The sequence below is a fragment of the Poecilia latipinna genome, unplaced genomic scaffold (assembly GCF_001443285.1).
Source record: "Poecilia latipinna isolate Pla-1442-1.1 unplaced genomic scaffold, P_latipinna-1.0 Scaffold1855, whole genome shotgun sequence".
NCBI classification, from domain to species: domain Eukaryota; kingdom Metazoa; phylum Chordata; class Actinopteri; order Cyprinodontiformes; family Poeciliidae; genus Poecilia; species Poecilia latipinna.
The window spans coordinates 144,539-159,213 of record NW_015114471.1 but is presented as its reverse complement, the minus strand read 5'-3'; the positions used below and the strand labels follow the sequence as shown (position 1 = coordinate 159,213).

The 14,675-nt window shown below is 41.3% G+C and overlaps 3 protein-coding genes across 4 annotated transcripts in view; 2 read left to right on the top strand and 1 right to left on the bottom strand.

Annotated features, from left to right (window-relative positions):
- The window catches only part of LOC106934753 (centrosome-associated protein CEP250), a 19,596-nt gene extending 13,356 nt beyond the window's left edge, over window positions 1-6,240 (top strand). The window contains exons 25-43 of the mRNA XM_015014852.1: window positions 376-465; window positions 550-639; window positions 742-804; window positions 884-946; window positions 1,029-1,097; window positions 1,183-1,266; window positions 1,523-1,609; window positions 1,697-1,780; window positions 1,865-1,933; window positions 2,014-2,103; window positions 2,203-2,292; window positions 2,390-2,479; window positions 2,557-2,646; window positions 2,734-2,814; window positions 3,957-4,019; window positions 4,210-4,269; window positions 4,358-4,504; window positions 4,585-4,632; window positions 5,520-6,240. Of these exons, the coding sequence (XP_014870338.1) occupies window positions 376-465; window positions 550-639; window positions 742-804; window positions 884-946; window positions 1,029-1,097; window positions 1,183-1,266; window positions 1,523-1,609; window positions 1,697-1,780; window positions 1,865-1,933; window positions 2,014-2,103; window positions 2,203-2,292; window positions 2,390-2,479; window positions 2,557-2,646; window positions 2,734-2,814; window positions 3,957-4,019; window positions 4,210-4,269; window positions 4,358-4,504; window positions 4,585-4,632; window positions 5,520-6,073 (2,012 nt within the window). The 3' untranslated portion in view covers window positions 6,074-6,240. The remainder of the gene's footprint in view (window positions 1-375; window positions 466-549; window positions 640-741; window positions 805-883; window positions 947-1,028; window positions 1,098-1,182; window positions 1,267-1,522; window positions 1,610-1,696; window positions 1,781-1,864; window positions 1,934-2,013; window positions 2,104-2,202; window positions 2,293-2,389; window positions 2,480-2,556; window positions 2,647-2,733; window positions 2,815-3,956; window positions 4,020-4,209; window positions 4,270-4,357; window positions 4,505-4,584; window positions 4,633-5,519) is intronic.
- A 605-nt stretch (window positions 6,241-6,845) lies between these two features.
- Window positions 6,846-7,905, bottom strand: cunh14orf119 (chromosome unknown C14orf119 homolog). Of its 2 annotated transcripts, none has more exons than XM_015014853.1 (2): window positions 7,176-7,905; window positions 6,846-7,110 (listed from the first exon to the last, which is right to left on the bottom strand). In XM_015014853.1, exons 1-2 carry the CDS (start codon window positions 7,614-7,616, stop codon window positions 6,937-6,939), a joined length of 615 nt encoding a protein of 204 aa, XP_014870339.1. In that variant the 5' UTR covers window positions 7,617-7,905; the 3' UTR covers window positions 6,846-6,936. The 2 variants fall into 2 exon arrangements, with proteins under 2 accessions (XP_014870339.1, XP_014870340.1); XM_015014854.1 differs by having other exon boundaries at window positions 7,197-7,901.
- A 729-nt stretch (window positions 7,906-8,634) lies between these two features.
- Window positions 8,635-14,675, top strand: part of acin1a (apoptotic chromatin condensation inducer 1a) — a 23,831-nt gene continuing 17,790 nt past the window's right edge. Inside the window, exons 1-5 of the mRNA XM_015014856.1 lie at window positions 8,635-8,847; window positions 10,485-10,550; window positions 10,741-10,852; window positions 10,944-10,999; window positions 13,080-14,666. Of these exons, the coding sequence (XP_014870342.1) occupies window positions 8,710-8,847; window positions 10,485-10,550; window positions 10,741-10,852; window positions 10,944-10,999; window positions 13,080-14,666 (1,959 nt within the window). The 5' untranslated portion in view covers window positions 8,635-8,709. The remainder of the gene's footprint in view (window positions 8,848-10,484; window positions 10,551-10,740; window positions 10,853-10,943; window positions 11,000-13,079; window positions 14,667-14,675) is intronic.

Sequence of the window (14,675 nt, the reverse complement as noted above, 5' to 3'; positions counted from 1 at the left end):
GGGAAAAAAATAAAAAAACCTTCCCAACCCGGGGGGGCCTAGCACTCCCCCCCCCCCCCCAAAGAAATATAGGCAAAAACAATAAATGTACCAAAAGGTGGTTCTAAAAAAACATTGAGTGAAAGAATTATAGTCTTTGGCACACTTTTCAGAATTTTACTTGTAAAAAAAAAAAAAAAAATAATTTATAATTTTCCTTAAATCTCAAAATAATGCAATATTTTGTCTTGGTGTATCACATTATTGCGGAAGAGGATTAAGACCACTAAAAAGAAAAACAATCTTCTTTTTTTTCCTTCTATTTTGACCATTGTGAGTCCATTATTGATCTCCTGCAAATGACTAATAATTTTTTTTAATTCTTCCCGCAATCAGAACTCAACAGAGAGCTTGAAAGCAAGCAGGCACAGTTGCAAAATGTTTACTTGGAGATAAAGGAGAAGAACCAGGAAAACGGCGAACTGTGTAGGTGAAGCGAGAAAACGCCGCAATCTTTATCAGAAATGAACATTTACGTGTGCCTCATCACTTTGTTTCTGGTTAATTCAGTGGTAAAAATCTCTGTACTGCAAAGCCGGCTGAGAGAGTTCGAAAAGGAAAAGGAAAGTGAAGAAAAAAAAGCCGTTGCCACGGTATCCAGTGAGTGGTCTCCTGCTGTTTACGTTTTGTGTCTTCTTTTTACGATTGGAAAGAGCAAGTGAGACGTCATTGTTCATTTTGTGTTTACCTGACGCTTCGTAGAGCTGAAGGAACAACTGAAGATTAAAGAAGAGGAGAACCAGGAACAGCAGAACTTGATCCAAAGTAAGTTTAGTAAACATGTAGGCTGCTGGGAATATATTTAATTCATAAATGATTTAAAAAACATTTTTATTTCTACCAGCTCTGCAGATCAGCTTGAACCAGACTCATGCAGAGTGTTCTACAAATGAGCAGCAAATTCAAGGTGACTCTTACTTCTCTTCATCCCTTGCTGGAGGAAATGTTTTGAATTCAAAACTTAAAATTTTTGATTTTACTTTTGGTAGACCTGCAGAAAAGTTTGGAAGCCAAGATCGTGGATCTCAAGAACAAATCTGATACAGTTACGTCTCTTGGTAAGCCGTAAAGCTGCGCGTATCTTTTCTATGATTTGGAAGACCAAAGGTGTCGATGGTAACAAAAAGCTTGTGTTTGTTTAAGCTCTTCAAGTTTCTACACTGACTGTGCAGCTGGAAGAGCTAAAGAAGCAGCTTGGAAACTCTGTTTCCCCAACTAAAGTTGAAGGTGGGTTTGCATGAACTGTGCACACAAATGCTGTTTTAGCTATTTTAGCTAAATTACTTCAAGTGTTTCTTAAGGGAAAGGAACCCATATCCTGTTCTTGTTGCTAAGAAATAGATTTAAAAAGGTTTATAAAGTAACAAAATAAAAAGCTTTCACCTATCACAAAAAATACAAATCTTTGTCTTTCTTATATCCTTGTACTGTGTACAGTTCAATATCAAGCTAGCTAGCTGACAAATATTTCTGTTTTTTTAAGAGCTTCAAAGAATTATTGACCAGAAAAGTGCAGAACTGGACAAAGTAACAGAAGAGCTGAAACAACGAAGCACGCAGTCCCAAAGACGTAAGACATAAGCCAACGACTAAATAAATAAATGACTCTTTTGGATGATATTTACGTGAGCCGACTAAAAATGTGCGGATCTTTCAGTTTTACAGATTATTGCTGTACAGGTAGAGATCGATCGATTGGTAGCTGTGGCCTCAAACGAATCAGATTACACCAAGATCCAAGGTGAGTAGCAAACACATTAGCATTATGCTAACACTGGATAAGTTTTAATTTAATATGAATTTAAAAAACTACTTGTAACTGCAGGACTTCAAGATCATCTCAGTCACCTGATAGAAGGAATTCGGGACACAGACAATGAAAACACAAAGCTCAGTAGGTATCATTGAAATGAGTGGTGCACTGCTGAGCATGCTCAGTAGCTGATCTGATATTATCACATCTTTCTCTGTCAGCATTTAAAATTTTGACTCAAAAAGACGAAATAGCCACGCTGAAGAAGGAGATGGAGAGCCAACTGGGAGCACAAGCTGAGAAAATTAAAGGTGATGCATAATAATAATAATAATAATAATAATAATAATAATAATAATAAACATCCCATGGACACACCTCACGCTTTCTTTTTCTTTCCTATTTCCAAGATCTTGAAAATCAATTGGAATCGGTCAGAACTGAGATAAAAAAGAAAACAAATTTGCTGGAGACGTCAACCTTGAGAATTGCGAATCTGTGTGAGTATTTAGTCCTTTCGGAAATAAGAATAAACATAATTACTAGATAATAAATAAAAAGAAACCATTAAGTCACTGCCTTGTTTATTTCGTTTAGCTGCTCAGATTATGGAACTGAATGAGAAAATCGTACCACTGCAGGAGGAAATATCAGATCTCAATGAGACGTATGCTGTAAACCTCGCAGGTAAAGCGATAACTAATACATTTACTTAAGGTTAAATTGTACTTTTGGCTCATATGCATGTGTTTCTAAATCTTCAGAACTTCAAGAGAGACTCGATTTTGCTCAGAAGAAACTGCAAAACACTGAAGCTCAGCTCATGGAGGCAGACGCAAGGAATTTTCAACTAGGTATAAACTCTTTTTATGTACTAGTTTAACATTTTGCTTGTTTTTAATTTGCCACTGGAATAACTGTGTGTTTTCTGTCTCTGTCAGTAATGGATATCGCCAATCTGAGGGCTGAGCTTAAAAAAGCAAAGCAAGGAACTTCTGTAACTGCTAAGAAGAAAGTTGCCGGTTTGTTATTATTTTTACGCAGTAATATAGCAAATACTTACTGTAGGGTGCCTTACAAAAGTATTCCTAGTAAATTTGTTTTCACATTTTGTCACAAACCTCTATGTATTTTATTATGATGTTATGTAACAGATCAACATAAAGTAGCGTATAGTTATACAGGAGGAAAGTAAGGAAAACCATCCGTGGATTTACATTCTTTTAAAAAATAAAAATGCGAAGTGCGGTGTGCGTTCAGCCAACTTGAGTCAAAACTTTATCGCATTGTCTTTTACCACAAATCTGTTTTGGGTATGTCCCTGCCAGCTTTGCACATCTATAGAATCAGATCTTTGCTAAAAAACTCAACTTCAGATTGAATGTATACAGTTTTCAGTGGATATTGGTCTGGATTTTGCCTAGTTTGTTTGTTTTCTAACCAGCCTTTAGGTTAACTTCCATTGACCATATAAATGCACAATTTGACATTTCAAAAATAAAATCGTTCAGTGGAGACATGCCAAATTCAAAAAAGAAATAAAAACTATTGTTTTTCGATTAAAAAAAGTTTTGGCGCTGGGTTTTTTGGCCGTAACGAAATTGCTTTAGCTTGTAAAACTGCAATGAAAACACGTCACACAAGTCACGTGATCAACGACCGGATGTTGCCACTGGCTCAAACCACGACGAAGAAGACGTCAGGAAGCGGTAGGCGGGCATGTTTTTAATTACTTATCGCGTGAACAAACGTACTCGCGCGTGATTTTAATTGCGGTTCTTGTTTAATGGAAATACCGCAATTGCAAAAATTGCGTTTGGTGACATCAGCGGAATATTGACAAAGTCTTGCGAACATTTGATTGGAAACGCAACTATTGAGACCTTCACAGGCCAGATGGATAAAAATTGGATTAAATTACACACAGGTGAACCACATTTACCAATTCGGTAACATTTTCACTCTAATTTTCCTTCTTGTTCACAGCTGTGCTACTGTTTGTTTATCTGCTAAATAAAAACACGTTTGCAAAGTAACAAAATATGAAAATGTCTAAAGACTCAGAATGCTTTTCCAAGTCACTGTATGTGTGCGTGCGTGTCATAAATAGCCCCAAACAGCATGCAACACTTGCCTTAGGTAATTCTTCTCCCTCTCTTTTCAGCCCTGGAACAACAATTAAGAACACAGGATAAAGAAAACAGAAAACTTGAGAACGCCAATAGAGGTATAGAATGAGCCCTGCTGCTGTGTTCTGTTCAGCCTTCCTGTCATCTACTGGAAAAGATCAGTCTCTATTACCTGAACGTGGACGTGTTTCGGAAAATATTCCATTTTAAGCTGCTTCTTATGTGCCAATCTGAAAATGGTCTCTTGTCACTTGGCGTTATAATCACTACAGCTCCTTTCTCACTCAGACTTAAAGCAGCAAACGGAGGAGCTGGAAACGTGCTGCAAAGCCAACACCCACTGTGAAGGTGAGAGGTCAAAAAAACCAAAAAGGACCTGCAGAGAAGATCTACTGTGTTATTTTGTGTTATTCACAGTAAGCTTCTGATAAAACAGACGTGCAGAGGCAGCTACAGCAGAGCCAGGAGGATGCGGATCGTCTCCACCAGCAGCTGCAGGAGAAGGACGCCGCCCTGAGAAAGCTGCAGCACAACTTCGAGCAACAGCAGCGGGAGAAGGAGCGGCTGCAGGAAGACTACAACAGTATGTTCACCTCGGAACTACAGGTTAAACACGAGCTCAGATCAGAACCAGGAAGTCATGCTTTGTTCCTCTCCTCTCAGACGCCGTGGCCAAACTGACCAACGTGGAAGACAGGACCATCTATAACAGTGAGTCACACGCAAGAGTCAGGATTGCTAGGAGAGCAACTAGAAATGCACTGATTGGAGTATTTTGGTCGATAACCGATCTTTAAAAAAAAACCCAGACTTTCCAGTTCCATTGTAATCAAATTTTTTTGGTTTGTTTGTTTGAAAAGTTGCTCAATATAGCAACAAAATCACTAAGTTTACAACAGTGGTGTGGCTGTTGTTAACCACGCACATAAAGATGTGACCGGGTCACCGCAGAACAAAAAGAGACAGCAGCTGCATTTCCATTGATCATATAATTGGGCAAATTGGAATTACGAAAACAAATTTGCTTTATGAAAACACAGCAATTTAAAAAAAAAAAAAAAACTCATGTTTTTTGCTAAAAGGTTTTTGCGTTAGGAGAAGGTGTTTTTTCAGCTACATTAAAATTAGTGTATTTAGTAAAATTGCAAATTCGCATCACACCAGCATCAACAACCAGATGTTAGCACTGACGGAAAAGATGAAGGAGACGGCAGGAAGTGGTAGGAGGGTGATGGCACGGCATGTTTTTTGTTTTGTTTTAATGACTTATCACGTGAACAGACATATTCCCGTGTGATTTTAATTGTGTTTCATATTTAATGGAAACAGAGCAATTGCGAAAATGTGTATTTTGACATGAGCCTAATATCGACAGAGTTTTGTGCACCTTTGTAATGGAAACATAACTACTGGCTAATTTTCAGACCTTTGTGTCAGTAGATAATATCGGTGGAAAGATCAGTTTCACACCAGTCACCCAAACTTAAAGAAATCAGTGCCACCCTAAAAGTAACACACAGACACCGTGTATTCTGCATGTTTAAACTTTTTTTAAAAAAATGTAACAAACACACAATCTGCATTTCTCCCTTTTCCAGCAAAGATCACCTGGGATCCAAACACGGCACATCCCAGATTAGTTTTCTTTAACGACAACACCGAGGTATCCACCACCAACGACGTACCCCAGTTCCAGGACAACCCCGGCAGGTTCGACGTGGTTCTCGGCGTTCTGGGCTCAACCGGCTTCTCGAGAGGCCGCCATTACTGGGAGGTGTCCGTAGCTGAAAAACTTTGCTACCACATCGGGATGGTCAGCGAATCGGCCAAGAGGAAAGGATCGTTGTCCTTCAGGCCCGCGAAGGGTTTCTGGACCATTGTCCTGAACAAACAGAATGAGCTCAAAGCGATTGACAGGACATCGGTAACCCTTCAGGTTGAGAGGCTGCCCATTACTCTGGGCATCCTGCTGGACTACAACAAGGGACAGGTGTCCTTCTACGACTCTGGCGCCAGATCTCATCTGTACTCGTTCTCAGGTCAAGAGTTTACCGACAGAATCTTCCCGTTTCTCAACTACTGCGTTGAGGATGTCGAAAATCCTCAGCCAATAGTTTTACTGCCTCCAGGATCAACTGACTGGATTAATTAAGCAACACAATAAGTCAGGTTTTGGCACATTTGTCCAAAAGTCACATGATTTAATAATCAAATATTTTATTGTCTTTATGAATGATTTTGATTCAATAAATCAACAAACATAAAGTGTTTATTGACCTATGACTGTCATCTTCTAGGTGTAATAAACATCAACTGCAACCTGTGTAGTTTTATTGAAACTCAACCGTTCAACTTCATAAAACAAAGCATGTTTTTATTGTAAACATGTTGGCATTGAGGAACATTACAAATCTCTGTAGAAAAAAACCCATTCACGTCAAATGATCACAAAGGATTTCATCACAGTTTAAACAATTACATGGGTTTGAAAAAGAACAGCAAAAAAACAAAAAAAAACAAAAACAGAGTTCCTACAGGGTCTGGAAAAGCAGAGACGCACCAGTCAATCAACCGCAGATCGGAATCACAAAGTTTTATAACAAGTGATCGGAGTGTCTGCTGCCAGAAAAACCTGACACGCCGATCACCAAAAAAAAAAAAAAAAAAAAAACTGTAGAAACTGCTGTTAAAGTGTTTTTTTTTTAAGTTGTACATCTGTCTTTTCTCTACATCCAGTCTTCTGTTGAATAATCTCTCTGTCCAGCCATCAATCCATCCATCCATCAGCTCCCTTGTGGTGTTTCAAGGTTTCATCTTTAACATCTGAACACTGTACGAACATCTGATGTAAAATCATCCAAAAACCTTTCTATTGTTTCTTAAATACGGGGCAAAAATTGACTGAGAAATCTGAGTATCTGAGACTGGAAAAGCGTGGACCTTCTATGTAAGAAGTGTGTAGGAAATCTAAGGAATGCAGTATCTGCATGCATGTCCTCTGATGCAGACTTCTGCTCAGTCTCTTCCTGCAGTGCCAGCTACACTCCTGTAGAAGTGGGCGACAAACATGGGGTCCTTCTCCTCCAGCATGTGCAGGAAATGATTCCTCTCCTCTTCCCCCCAGGACTCAAACCACTGGGTCCACAGCCGGAGTTGGCATTCAAAGATGTTGGGGAGTTTGTCTTTGACCTGTCACAAAGCAGTAGTTAAGATTTTTATTTTTTAAAGTGTCATCTCAAGAAATGCATGTTCACCTGTAACAGAGCAGAGAGTACCTGAAGGGTGCTGAGTGAGTCTAGGAGAGTGCACACTTTCCCCGGCACGGCTTTGCCAACAAGATCCTGCAGGAACCTCTCCTTCTGGGGGTCATTCCAGCCTTGGAACCAGCTCAGGACACATCGCTGCTCCTGGAAGGTCACATAGGAGATGGGCTCTGGTTGTCTGTCTTGACCGGCGCAGGACAGGTTCTCCAGGCTGGGAGGGCTGGCTGCAGCCTGAGGAGCTGATGGCAGGTCAAACTGGCCTGGAGAAGGCAGGCCAGCCCCGCTGTTGCTCTGGGTAGCAGGGGTCGCTGCTCCTGCTGGTACACTAGTGGGATTATAGGGACTGCCGAGGATATTCGGGGCTGTAAATTGCTGGCCATCAGCGGCCTGCCGCTGGTATGGACCTTGACTGACCTGACTGAACCACGACATTTCTCAGAAAGTGTTTTCAACCAGAAAAAAGTTTGCTGGAGTTTGAAACGCCAGCGGCGGAGAAACCCTCCCGGGTTTGTTTACATGCGGTTTAAGCAAGACCGCCGCTCGAGCGTTAATTCAAAGCTAGCATCACTTAATACCAGCTGTTCAAATTACAAAAACCGGCTTAATTTGAAGTTAAACTACGTCATTTTGCTCATATTTAGATACCTGTTATGTCTACTTAGCAGCAGTCGTGTAGCTGCAAAAATACACAGGAAACGGAAACAGTTTAAAACCTCTTTCTGTACGGAAGTGAAGATTGCGCAGGATTTGCGCAAAATGTTGTCTATAGTTACAAAAAGTAAAACATTGATATAGATTTATAACATATATGTACACAAATTTGAAGTGCATAATGTGAATTGTGTGTTCTGTAAACTTAATTTTTCTTTTAGTTATTTTAATATTTATGAGAGGTGTTGTGTCTAAATGGGTTTCACCATCTAAATGCGCATTCTTACTGTCACAAGCTTACGGCAACAGGCTATATACGTCATGGTGCATTCAAGTACACTTCGTACTAGAAATCATCTGTTTTGAAAGAGGCTTACAATTATTTTATCACATTCTTTTTTTAATCAAATATCAAAACAACCCTTTTCAGTACCAGATATTGCAAAAGACCGTATCAGGTCCTGAGGACAAATTTAATTTTGGGCTTCGCCTCCAGTTAAGGTGCTAAAAGGGAGATCAGTACAATACCACTGACCTCCATTTTATATGTTAAATATTTTCATAAGTTAGGCGGATACCATGATAGTAAACATACCACGCTCTCTTTTTAGGAGTTTTCAGAATTATGATGTGTGTCTAATTTGTCAACGAGAAAATCACATTAATTTCGAAGTCATTCCGAGATTTACAGTTTCATGTACGACTCGACTTAAATGCACCACGGATTTCAACGCTGCTGTAAAACGCTGTGCAGGGGCGCATCTTGACGGGGGACCGTGACTCTTCACAACACCAGGAAGTGAGCGGCGGTGACGCAGGGTGGAGGAAGGCGGCGCTCGGCGAACTAGTTGGGAACTGACTAGAGGAACGGAAAATGGCGGACCTCGAAGACGTTACGCTGGACGGGAGACCGCTCCAGTCCCTCCGTGTGGCGGACCTCAAAGCGGCTCTGGAGGAGAGGGGGCTGTCGAAAAGCGGACAGAAGAATGCTCTCATTAAAAGACTTAAAGGGGTAAGGTTTACAGCGAAACGCAGTGCCGCTGGTGAATCCCTAGCTAGCGTCAACGATGAGACGGGCTGATGCTCTCCGTAGAGGGCCGATAACTGAGTGTCGTTACTGCCGAGCGTAGTGGAGTTATCGAGGCTGAGCCCAGCTGTTAAATGTCTGCTTGTTCCGCATACTTGCTTGTTGCGGTTCTGTCTGCACAGCCTTGCCGATCTCAATGTGTGCACTGTAGTTCATCCAACTTATTAGCCAACGCTAAACTGTTTGTTGGTGTAATGTTGTGCAGTTAGCCTGTTAGCTTCCCCCTGCTAACGCAGTGAAATGAGCGGTGGCCTGAGCTGCTGGCTCGCTTCTGTGTCCACTACAAAATAAACCCGGTTAGGGTGCTGGGGTGCGCTCCCCGTGAGTCTTGTTTGCGCCACTTTGTTTACATTTCGACATTTTCCGCCATGAAACTTGGCGTCAGTCTCTGTCCCGTCAAACACCGCGGTGTGTGTACAATGTACCCGCTGAAATGCAGTAAATAATAAAGTGGTACACAAATGTCAGCGGCTCGTTTGACTTTTTTATTTTTCCTTTTTTGAATGTAATCGGCGCTTATTGACAACTGCATATTTTATTATGTTTACTTTAGGGCTTTATATCACTTGTTGCTACATTATGTCATTTTTTTGTTGCTAAGAATCTTATGGTTGCGAAGTTGTAAAAAAAAATACTGTTTGACATTTATCAGATATTAGTTTGTATGTATTTATTTGTGTTCATATACCAGGGTGAATAATACCTTGATTATTCAGTTAGGTTACTTTTTATATTGTGCATGTGGTTCATTATTATAGTATCAGAGAGCTCAATAATAATGGTTATGATTAAGTGTCATTGTGAAAATTTGCCCGTAGGTTGACAGTTGCCACATTTGTTTGGGTTGGGTCGGGTCCCATTACCTAAACCCAGCTTACTTGCTTCTGATAAGAAAACGTTAAGTATCAACAGGTTTTCTGGTTGCTTACTGCACTTAGATTTATCTATAAAGACCATCAGATTGCAAAAACAGCTCCAGATTTTTTGGAGGGATTATATGTGACATTCAAACACAAACCTGAGCATAGTTGTAAAGTGAAATAAAAATAATATTATTGTTTTCTTTTTACATTCTTTTCTTTTACAAAATAAAAAAATATATATTTGAAAAGTGTTATGTGCATGGTTTATGTCACTGAGCATCGTTCAGTCAATCTTCCCAAAATGAAAGCAGTATTGCACATTAAGACACGACCTTGCACTTGGTCAGATGAGGGCAAAACTAAACTGTTTGGCTTATATTTAAAAAGCATTCTTGTCAGAAAAATAAAAAGCATAACAATACACATCAATCTGAACACATTACCACATAAGTGGCCCATTTTCAGATTTTAGTTTGTTAAAAAAAATCATTCTCTTCATTTACTTAATTGCACTCATTTAAGTAGATTTATCATATAATATGCCTGTAGGATTCTTGAAAAAAAATGTGGGTTTTAATTTGGTTACATGTTAAATAGTGAGATTAATTTTTTTTTGCTAGTTGCATTCCGTATGCTCATCCCTTTTATTAATTGTAAAACATTAACTAACACAGCCTGTTGTGTATATCTCCACAACAGGCTCTCATGCTGGAGAATTTGCAGAAGACCTCCACTCCGCATGTCGGACTGCAGCCCAACTCTCAGGTAAATCTCAGAGGTGCTTTTATTGTCATTTCAAAGGCTGGGAGTCTTTTTAAGCGACAATCTCTGATCTATAAATAACCAAATGTGTTTTAACACACCACTTCTTTATATGTCTGCAAAAGTACGTTTGGTTGCCCCTGCGGGACTGCGCTTGATCATTTTTCATTTGTAATATCATATCTATATTTAGATTGGCGAGGAAATGAGCCAGAACAGTTTTATCAAGCAGTATCTGGCTAAGCAACAAGAGCTCCTGAGGCAGCGTCTGGAGAGAGAGGCCCGTGAAGCGTATGAAACGAACGGTGAGTGCTGCTAGAGAACCGTCCACTGCTATTATTTATGACTCGCCTCGTTGGTCTGTTTGAAAGTTTGTCATTCTCTGTTTGTGAGCAGAGCAAGAGGGCCACACACAGGTTAACAACAGTACATCGTGCCCTCCTCCTGCCCAGGTTAGTAAGCTGCTTTTTCCTTCCTTCCTTTCTTCTTCTTTTTTTTTTTTTTTTTGCATGTCTTTTATTATTTTTATCATTCCTTTCCCCACTAAAGGGACTTTTTTGGTTGTATGAGAAAATTTGTAGTGCCATGTACAGATATGCGCCTTAAATTCGTGACGTTATGATCATGAACTGCAACGCAGGAGAGGGATTTTAGGATATGCTACCACATATTTGTGCACAATTATGAAGTAGACAAAAAAAAAAAGAAAAATGTTTTTCAATTGAAAACTGAAAAATGTGGTGTCTGTTTATATTCAGTACTCTGAATAACTAGCGGTTTGGGGTGTATCCCTACCAGCTTCGCTTATCTAGGTGCTGATATTTTTGCCCATTGTTGCATTCAGATTGGCTTAAGCTGAAAAATAAAATACATTGAGAGTGCCTGGAAATAACAAATATTTTAAGGCTTGCCACACATTTCTTAATTGGAATTGGTCTGAATGTTGACCGGTTCAGTCTCACACATGAACGTGCTTTCATCTGGACCTGTACAGAGTATGTTCTGGTGTGTGCCGAGTTGTTCTGCTAGAACAGGAACCTCCACCCTCGTCTGAAGTTTTTTTCCGTAGTTCCTAACAGGTTTCTTCTGTATTAAAATCCTTGTCAATTTCATCAAATCTAGACCAGTTTTCTCCTCCATATGGGACAACAGCACAAAGGGAAATGCGTGCTCAGATTGCTGTGCAGCATTAGTTTTCCATAATGCACTTTGCATATTAGCCAAAAACTTAAATTTTAGTTTCATCTGCGCATGTCACCATTTTCCAGATGTTTGCTGTGTCTACTTATCTTGCGGCAAATGTTAAATAGGACCTCTTGTGGCTTTATTTTTTCCAGTCTTTCATAAGGGTCACATATGTGGATTAAATAAGTAATATCAGTCCTATTATCAGACTTTTCCATCGGAGCTCTGGGTCTGTAGAGATAACATTGACTTCTCGTTTGCTTCTCTGATCAATGCTCTCATTGTACAGCCTGTTTATGTAGTTGCACGGCCTTGTCTTGGATTTTCAGATGAGGGATTAATCTGTATAAAATGTTCAGCACTTGGGATGCTGTTTTATTACCTTAACTAGGATTTAAACTTCTTCAAAACTTTCTTCCTGTCTGCCATCTTCCTTGCTCTTCACAATATTGTCAACTCTAAACTAGGGCTGGACAATATGGCCGAAATCAGTCTGATGATGAGCATTTTATATCAGCCTTTTGATAATTATTGATTCGTTTTTTTTTTTTTGTTTGTTTGTTTTAAATATGTTAAATACAGCCAAAATGGTGTCCTGGTCTTTCCTGATTTATCCACAGTCATCACTTCACGTTGTTGTTTTTTATTTTTAAGCAGTTATGAGGCACAGTAACAAGTTACTCAACAGGTTGTTGCTAGGTAACCAAAAAGTGAGTGACGTATTTGGTGCCATCCACGTTAGTTGTGAGAGGTTGAGCAGCTAAAGTCTTTCCTCTGCCTACATCCCCCAGAATGCTGTGCAGTTCAGTGAATATTCTATATATTGCATATTCTATCCAACACACTAACTATGTATATGTATATCATGTGTCTGTTGTGACACATCCATCCATCCATCCATCCATCCATTTATTTATTTATTTATTTATTTTCTGTACACCCTTGTCCCTTAGAGGGGTCTGGAGGGTTGCTGGTGCCAATCTCCAGCTAACGTATTGTTTGATTTATTGTCTATATCAAACCTTTGAGGCCTTTGCAGAACAGCTGGATTTATACTCAGCTGAAGGCACAGAGATTACTTCTGTTCACTAACAAGGGAGTTTTGAAGTCAGACTGTTTCACCGGTTTTTGTTTGGGGGTGTTACAGTAAAAGAGGTCTGACTGCATTTTAATGCCACAATCTCAAGATTTTTGATTTGTTAAAAAAAAGGTTAAAATCATGGATAATTTACTTTACACTCCAGTTATTGATTAAATGAATAACAATACAACTAAGTCTGTGGAAATACCAATTTAGTCACTATTTTTCTAAGAGAGGTTATCATAATTCATTTCGTTGCTCATCAGGAAGTCACACCAGCTGCTCAACATAAGCCCCCTGGGCCCTCGGATGGAGAGGGATTCTTTGGTTCGGTCAATGCAGGACAGGGGAACAGGAACCAGGAGGCAGACGTGTCCAGCCCCCCTGCTTCCGGCTCCATGGCTATGCGAGCTCCTGCCTCAGAGCAGCGGTCAGAGCGAGGTTCTGCCTCCAGCGAGGTTGCAGGCGACAGCGACGACGACGACAGCGAGGAGGATGGCGACGATGACGAAGACTGGGGCAGCAGCGCCCCGAGAAGAAGCCTCCGAGAGCCGGCCAGAGTGCCCGCGGCGCGGTCCGGTGCAGCACGCCACCCACAGCCCCAGCAGCAGCACATCCCCCCTCTTTTGTCTCCTCAGCTCCGGCAGCCAACGCCTCCTCCTTCCCCTCCTCCAGAGTTATCGTTCCCCTTACCTGACACCCCCAAACAGAGCCCACCGAGTCCCCCTGTTGCCGCGGCCAGGCACTCGCCCAGCTCCTCCAGCTCCGGCTCGTCCAGCAGCGGCAGTCGCAGCAGCAGCCCAGAGCCGCAGAGAAGTGCCGACCGTAAACCCGGTCCGCTTACCCTTCTGGCACGTAAAATGGAGTCCGAGGGTGCCTTCTCCGGAGGAGGCTGGCATGGCCCTGATGGCGAAGGTGACAGGCAAGACAGCGGTTCAGCTTCACTTATGGCTTTTCCTGGCAAAGGGCCTCTGGATGGTTTGGGGTCCGCCGGAGTGATTCCAGGCACACATTCAGCCCACATCCAACTATCTGGGGGTATACGCAAGGCTGCTGTAGCGGAGGAAAGAGAGAGGGAGCGGGTGATTGAGATGGAAAGACAAGAAAAGCAAAGACAACTTGAGCGGGCAGCAGAGGAAGAACGACAAAGAGCCATCGCACTGGAACGGGAGAGAGAGAGGATTGAGCACCAGCAAGCTTTAGAAAGAGAGGAGAGAGAAAAACGAGAGCGAGAGCTTGCTCTTGAAAAAGCGAGACGAGAGAGGGAAGAAGCTTTGGCTAGAGAGAGGGAGGAACGAGAGAGGGCAATGGAGCTAGAGCGGCAAAAAGAGCTTGAAAGACAGAGAGCTTTGGAGGAAGAACGTCTGCTGAAAGAGAGGAAGGAGAAGGAGAAACGGGAGAGAGAGGAAATGGAGAGGGCAATGGAGCGAGAAAGAGCCAAGGAGAGAGAACGGCTAGAGAGAGAGAGAGCTCTGGAGGCTGAGCGAAGGGAGAAGGAAAGACTTGAGAGAGAGAGAGCTCTGGAGCAGGAAAGACTGGAGAGGGAAAGGATAGAAAGAGAGAGAGCTCTGGAGAAGGAGAGATTGGAAAAAGAAAGACTTGAGAGAGAGAAAGCCCTGGAGAAGGAGAGATTGGAAAAAGAAAGAATTGAGAGAGAGAAAGCCCTGGAGAAGGAGAGATTGGAAAAAGAAAGGATAGAGAGAGAGAAAGCTCTGGAGCAGGAGCGATTAGAAAAAGAGAGAATAGAAAGAGAGAAAGCTCTAGAGCAGGAGAGATTGGAAAAAGAGAGGATAGAAAGAGAAAAAGCTTTAGAGCAGGAACGATTGGAAAAGGAAAGAATAGAAAGAGAGAAGGCTCTGGAG